Source organism: Haliotis rubra, unplaced genomic scaffold (assembly GCF_003918875.1).
Source record: "Haliotis rubra isolate DU_JTF1 unplaced genomic scaffold, ASM391887v1 Scf8, whole genome shotgun sequence".
Lineage (NCBI taxonomy): Eukaryota > Metazoa > Mollusca > Gastropoda > Lepetellida > Haliotidae > Haliotis > Haliotis rubra.
Window position 1 is genome coordinate 2,909,058 of NW_025767523.1, and position 7,932 is coordinate 2,916,989.

A 7,932-nucleotide genomic window follows, 5' to 3' on the forward strand; every position below is an offset into this window, starting at 1 on the left:
TCTGAACTTACAGACTATGTCAGTCAATAATTAATTAATTAGGAAGGTAGGCATTGAAGAAGGGAAATAAAAAGTAGTTCCTACTATCTACATTACTGGCATATTCAAGGGGTCGAGACCTAATGTATTGGAGAGGTTTATCGCATCGATAACTCCAGCCATTAGATGATATTAATTTTTATTAGTACGTGTATATGAGGCATATGTTTGTGTACCATTAGAGGCGCCCTTCACGGCTTGGTCGCTATACTTCACAACACCATAGGCGGATTCAGTGGTGTGTGTGTGTGTGTGTGTGTGTGTGCGTGCGTGCGTGCGTGCGTGCGTGCGAGGGGTGCGCACCCACCCACCCCTCCCTTTGTCCTGAATTTTTTTTAAATGATCATTGAAACGCTCGTGAAACGAAGTGTGCACCTCCCACCCCTTTTCTCCGCCCCCGAACATTTCCCTATTTTGAATTAAGGTGAACAGTTGTCTTGCCTTTGCATGTGTTTGTGAAGAGTGACACTTTTTAGCGAACACCTGATATCATCACTGTTTGATGAACACATGGTATAGTCGGAATCGTATAACGTACTCTGCTACTACAACATATTTCATATGATTATGGAAATGGTTCTTTTTGGTGACAATTTCTACCTACACAGAGTTGAGACCCCACATATCACACCTATATACTATGTAGTCACGATTATATTAATGAAGCAGCATGTGATACCACTGTAGTCTGGCTTCCAAAGACGAAATTTATCAACCATAGCAACAGTCACGTGTGTTGTTATTGTTTCCATAGTTACGGATTAGCTATACACAGGTTGTCATCTCGGCAACATGACTATTTCTATTTGGATGCTATTTAACCCGCTGGATGCCGACATTTTTTTATAAGGTCAGAAGTGAACGTTAAGCGAGAATTGCTCTCTCGCGGCCGTTAATTCATCCCCGGCTACAAACTTACACAGAAATGTGGAATAATAAAAGTCCTTTCTGATGGTATAAATTCAAGTGCAAATACTTATGCGGGTTGAAACTAGACACTGCTAAGTGTTGCCCGAAATGTTGTTATGAGCTACAAACGTTTTTTGAACGGTCATTTTCAGCACTTTTGCATTGCCTAAGATCTAGCGGATGATGTCTAAAACAGGATGATGTCTAAAACAAATACATTCAAAAATGTACTTGTGTGCGTGATACATTTTGAATTTTATTCGACTTCAAAGTGGGGGTTGAAGAGGAAGGACACACATATCACCCTGACATCCAGGGGGTTAATAGCTGTATAGAATATCCAGAAATTACATGACAGGAATACATCGTTGCAAGGACAGGTACAATGTATGGCTGGTGAAACATTGATGCAAAACGTATAACACTGCTTCATAACACAAATATGAATGAAAACGAATGGATACAGGGCATTTATTCTACCTGAATGGATAGTCAGTACCTTGAATTATCGAGAATAGATGCCCAGCAGTGAAAGACATTTCTTTCAGATATGAAATTTCTTTATAGTTTTCAAAAATGTCTGCACAGAAAATCACTTCCGTGGATGAGTAGATAGCGCGTTTTTTCGGAGTGCGGAAGGTTCGATCCCCACATGGGTACAATGTGTGAGGTCCATTCCAGGTGTCCACGCCGTGATATTGACGGAATATTGCTAAAAGCGGCGTAAAACCAAACTCACTCAACACCGCATGTAACCAAAAGACCTTGAGCGATGCAACTTCTTGTTACCCTGCCTGGTGCACGGTATTTTGGTATAAAACAAATACCGGTTGGCTTGGTGTCAGTACAAGAGTCTGAGTGGGGTATACATATCAAACTGGCGCATGGCAACTAATGGCTACAACGCTACACTCAAGGGGCCCTGACTCGTACAATCAGCCACATACACGGACATAGAATAGCTATGTATAAAAGTGTACAATCTTGAACGGGACGTTGACCATTATTTCGAGTCACTTTCACAACAGGAAGATTACTTTCTATCGGAGATGTAAGACAAATGCTGCCATGCCGGTTGTGTTCGTCTTCTATAATGTATATAGCACCCCGGGGAACAACCCTAGATCTAGAACAGGTTAATTTGACTATTAGATCGGCGGGTCCCGATCAGTGATACCGTTGGTAGCGTGTCATCAGTCCCTGAAGCAAGCAAGGATCGATTATTTAAGCCCTCGTAATGATCGAATATTGCTGATTAGAACTGAACACAATACACTAGAGTCAGTCTTTCGAAAGGTAACTACTATATACAGGCTTTAAGGGGAAAAAAACCCGATCAACTTGGAGGGATAAATGTATATACATATATTTATATGTATGTCAGTATTTCAAGGCTGGTCCTAGCATATACACACACACACACACACACACACACACACAAAAACAATTAAGCATAACCTCAAGTACTGACGTACAGAAATCGCTGATGCAATTTACCAGCGTGAACAGTTTACACATGTATAAATATTTTACATCCTTACAGGCGAAATCGGATGCATGATATTGTAGTGTGGTCATTGTCACGGGTGGGCTTGATATCTAATCAATTGCTCGCAAGACAAAAAAAAAGGACAATATAGCTAGTCTTTTTGCAACTTCCCTTTTATTCTGGTTAACAGTGTATTCATATATTAACATAATAAAATCAAAATGTTTTGATTTCAATTACAGGTTACATTCTGGGCATATGTATATATGTATAGTGGTCTCAATAATATAATATTTACAAGAGTCTTCAATCAAATGTAATGCATATGATTATTACATTTTGCGCATACACATATTGCAGGGATCTTTTCAGATACAACTTAATTAAAATCAGACCTTAGTTTTGGCTAGCCTGTTCTAATGAGGTATTTCAATTGCTAAAACTGAAAAATCAAAACCCCGACACCAAGAAGATAAAAATGTGTATAACTTGAGTTTGGTGATGAAAGATTTGATGGTGGAAGACAATGAGTTGGGTTTAGTTGCCCTCTATTTTGTTCATTTGACTTTTATTTCATGAAGAGAAACTCTCAAATATGTCTGGTGGGATTTGAATAAAAGGGCATAAACATGGAAGACAACAATAAATGGAATTATTCGACGAGTTCATAACATATTTTCCACCACACATCAAGGTTCTACAGGGTTAAGTTCTCTGGGGTGGCCTATGTGAAAAGTCTCTTGACATCACCTTATAATTATTTAATCTCTCCCCATAAGGTGATATACTCAAATAAATTCTGTTTGCACACAAAAATGTGATCTCAGCACTCAATGGGCTTCTGAATCAGGGACAAAATAACAGTAAAAAATAGTTGTTTGCCGAGAGTAATTTCTCATAAAGAGTAGAGTAAACGTGTAAATAACACAAAAACACAAAAGCATATAAGATAAAAAAATAAGTACATGTACTATGAAGTCGGTAAAGTTTGGATATCCTGGCTCATTTCAAAAGGGAAAGTGGGCGGATTTCTCTTCACTTCGGTGCCGTTTCAGCATGAACGGTCGCACATGCGCCATGCTAGAAACCCGATACAGTGACAAGTGCATCACAGAAACAGCTGTATCAAAATCATTATCGTTAATAGTTAATGTGAAAATATCAGGTTACATCAACCACATGAATCTGTACAAGGTTGGGCTACAATGCACATGTTAAAGTTAACTTTAGTGTCATTATTCATTAAAATGCACCATTATTAATGTACAACAATGGAAAGTACATAAGAAAATTATAAAACGGAATTGTTTTAAAAATATATGCTTCTACCTTCTAATGTTTTAATTTCATAGTTGAATATGGTACAAATAGAACACTTTGTTTAACAATTGTTTGCAATTTAACCCCTCATTATGCAATATTCCACCTGCGAAATACTATATCGAGTTTTAATGTCTTTATGCCTTTTTTTGCATAACCTTTTCGTAATAATCGAAAAAATTCTTGGAGTCTTTCTCTTTTGCTAAAACCATGTTTCGGGCAGCGCGTGCTCTGTCGTAGTCCGCCCAGTATTGGCTGATCCAGTCCGATTTATGCCATCTGAAACAGAAAATAATATTGAAAGGAATACCTGATGATATCACGGAGACAGCTGTGTTACATCTTAGTATACCTCTCATTCCATCTTTAATTACCCATTGCATCATATTTCCATGTCAAATATCACTATGATATCATACACTGCATTATCAGGGCTTTCAATCCCTGGGAGTTACCGGGGATACAAACTGACCCCAGCTCGAGTCAATTCGTTAATTATTATTCATGAATTGCTACTTCAGTTGTTTTTTTCTTTCTTTTTTTTTTGTGTGTTTTGCCAGTATGGGCCGACTTGTATACCTAAACTCACAAGACAAGGCAACAGGTTATAATTTATGCTGGCCAGAATATTACTGGATTTCTCTGTGACTATATTATCGTAGCGTGCCGATCGATATTCCTGTTCCATAAGAAGCATTAATCAGTTCTTGAAAGCCATTTTGAAGTTGGACGAACATGAATACATGACACGTTTTAATGGATAACTTCTTTTTTATTCTTTATATGCCGTTTCAGAATCGTCGCATAAAGAATAAAATAGAGGTTGTTATCACTGAAAACGCCTCATGCATTCATGTTCCTCCATATACTTTATATGTCGTATAAAGAATAAAAACGTGCCACGTATTCATAAATCACATTAGCCACTACTTTCTAACAAGTCTTTAAATGGGACCATGAAAGGCACTATACCGGTCCGCTGGCACTTTCCTTGTCAATTTCTTGTCCATCTTTACCAGCATGCCTAATAGAGAGCCTTAAATGGGTCATGGGCAGAGCTTTTACGTGAATTGCACAACCTCCTAATTTTATGCCAAGTGAAAATTTGCAGAAAGATCTGTTTTTAATGTAAACAAATCGCTGCCACATTGTGAGTGACGAACCCCTGACCTTAGATAACGCCTGTCTGTTGCAATTATCCAATCTTATGGCATTCATGACCTTAACCGAGGCAATTATAACATAATCGCATCCAATCCCAACTTTACTACTGCTCCTTCTAAAGGCATGTATGTCAGTAACCTACCAACAATTTTCGAAAGTTATAAAACTTAAAACAATACATATGTTGTACGGTTAACTTTGACAAGGTCTAAGATCCTTTCCTATAAGACACAAATCCCTTGTGCAAACTCAGCGAGTAAGAAGGAATAATCTTAACTGAAATAATACTTTGTCAATATTTGTGCCCCGTATGAAAGTATTCGTTACGGTCTTGCATACGTGGCAGTAAAAGCTTGTCTTTTCACTTGCAGAATTGTCCTGTCAGCATAGACATCTCTATATATAAGCGAACTTTAAAAAATGCCTTACATGTCATTTTTGGGAATATCACCAGGGTGTCCGATGGAGGGATAAGGCTGCGGGCAGCCTAAATGGGAATATTTTGCAACTCTTGGAGATGGTAACGGAATGTCCGGCTCGTCTTCTTGATCTTTCTCGAAATTTAAACGCTCATGAACCCTCTTACAGACCAGGCATTCAAATCCTCGGAAATAATCAAAACCTCCGTTTTCGTTAACATGCCATGGCCTCTCCTTCAGGTGTTTCAAGAGGAACTGGTTTGTAATTCCTGTGTTTTTAAACGCTAGATATTTTTCATATTCCGTATCGTCAGCATCAACAGCCTTAATGAAAGCAGCTAGTTCCTCGGGCGTTGAAAAATCGTCAACCATAATCACACTGTGATTGTTTGGCATCCACTCTTTAGCTGATGATGACCCTTTGTAAATGGGAACAGACCCTACATACAACGGTCGCATAAGCTTCTCGGTCATGTAGTCTTTACAGTTGGCATTTTCAAACGAGAGATGGAATTTATACTGAGATATAAAATTCAGGAATTCATCCTTTTCATAATTTTCTGCTGGGTCTCTCAGGTGTTCTGGCAAATCCTTATTATGTAGACACTCCCCATACGAGTCGACATCAATGTATTTCATCAGTTCTTTCACGTAACGATCACGGTCCGAAGGGACATCACAGTGAGACTGGACGTACAAAACCGATGCCATCTTCATACTTTTCTTTGCCTCGTTTTTTTTAACAAGATCGACTGGTTTCCTGTCCGTCAGATAGCTTACATGATATATGTTCTGACTCGTCAGTGGATAATCTGACTCCGATCTAAACGTTGCAGTGTGATTGAACAGCTCAATGAATGGAGTATGCGACAAAATGTAGTTATTCAGCGGTGACTCTTCGTGAAATAAAGCCCATTCATGATACGCACGCCTTGGCATTGGTAATTGCTCGGGCTGAATGTCAGTACCATAAAACATAAACACTCTTGTCCGTTTCGACTTGGCATACTTCTTGTACTTTGTGGTATAACATGAAACATCTCCACACTGAATAACATATTTATCGGACTTTCCTCCAAAATGTGGAAAGATTGTATCCGTCCACCACAAAATGATTGGGAGATCGTGAGTCGTTCCGGGTTCATTGAAGACTCCATATCCTTGATTTGTGTCACTCCCGTAGATGTCGTTAAATGGAGAACGTGGTTCGTATTCCGTACCGTCACTGCTGCTGTATCCGTCTTCCACTGCAATGTTTATTTGGGGGAAAAGACACCCCAACATGACAACAAACCAAATGCTAACTTTCATATTTCGACTATTATTATGTAAATATCGACAGTGAGTCAACGAACACAGACCTGCACTGATTTATCGTGTAACAACAGATACCATTCAACAAAGTTGACGTGTGACAGGTGTACTATTGATGAAGTGATAAATATAGGTACAAACGTTGACAACTGACAACACGTTGATAGCCGCCACACACGGTACGCGTTGTACGTGTGACGGCGTCTGCTACACGAGTTATTCAAAATGATAATACTACTTGCCTAACAACGTATGATTTCTTGCCTCATTCTCCTCTAGGCGGTCCTCAAATGGATTCGTACTGGTTTATCTACCATGCATGTATAATATGTCAATTTGATTGAAATTTTATCTTGACTGATCGAAACAGACTCGTGGTATGTCCTCAAGCCGACAAAACATGAAAACATGACACTATCGAGCTCGCGTGACCTGCTCCCTGTTATACTCTTTGACGATATTTCTTATTCAGCAGTTTAGTTTGTGCGAAGTGTAAGATTATAATCGTGAAACTGCGCAGGAATTTCATCACGATAAAACCTGGGACTGGACTGGTATTAATGCTTGAGCTGTTTATGGATCCAGTGAACCAAACTTGTACACAATTGTTATTTTAAAGTGTGGATACAAATTACGATATTACCTTTTATCAGTAAAAAACAACAACAAAAAAAACAACAAAAACAACAAAACCAAAAAGACAAACAACAAAAAACAAAACAAAGCAAAACAAACAAACTACCCCCCACACACTAGATCGATAGAGGGGTTGGGGTAGGGTGGGTGGTGTTGGTAAGCCTTGCCTTATTATTCAAAGAATCAGTGCAAGCAGGAATGATTAAATAGCATCGCACAGATATTAAAAAAGCACACACAAATTGTTATTATCTGTGCACACAACCCGCTGTCGACTAAATGACAACGTGCTTTTTAACCTCACACTCGAAAACAATCCGTCGAACAAGTGTCAACATATTCTCGTTGGTTTGTCTGTTTGTTGTATGACGTCGCAGTCGGCAATGTTGCAGTTATATGGCAGCGGTCTGTTAATAATCGAGTCTAGATCAGACAATCCTGTGATTGACATCATGAGCATCGATCTGGGGATACCATGACATGTTTCAGCCAAGTCAGGAGCATGACCATCCGACCCGTTAGTCGCCTTTTACAAGCATGGTTTGATGAAGACAAATTCTAACCCGGATCTGCATGGGTAGTTTATCATTCTAATTTCGGCATAAACCGAGGAGGCTTCAGTGATATGCTCCGTTGTAACTT

General features: G+C 39.0%; 1 protein-coding gene across 1 annotated transcript; it reads right to left on the reverse strand.

Annotated features, from left to right (window-relative positions):
* Positions 1-2,589: 2,589 nt before the first annotated feature.
* On the reverse strand, positions 2,590-6,879 carry LOC124261430 (alpha-(1,3)-fucosyltransferase 11-like). The gene is made up of 2 exons (XM_046695749.1): positions 5,351-6,879; positions 2,590-4,036 (listed from the first exon to the last, which is right to left on the reverse strand). The coding sequence occupies exons 1-2, from the start codon at positions 6,649-6,651 to the stop codon at positions 3,895-3,897; spliced, it is 1,443 nt and encodes a 480-aa protein (XP_046551705.1). The 5' UTR covers positions 6,652-6,879; the 3' UTR covers positions 2,590-3,894.
* Between the last annotated feature and the right edge of the window lie 1,053 nt (positions 6,880-7,932).

Coding starts and splice junctions, on each gene's coding strand:
- LOC124261430 (XM_046695749.1), bottom strand. CDS start 6,651: ATGAAAGTTAGCATTTGGTTTGTTGTCATGTTGGGGTGTCTTTTCCCC. Junction 4,037..5,350: donor GATATTCCCAAAAATGACAT/GTAAGGCATTTT, acceptor TTTCTGTTTCAG/ATGGCATAAATCGGACTGGA.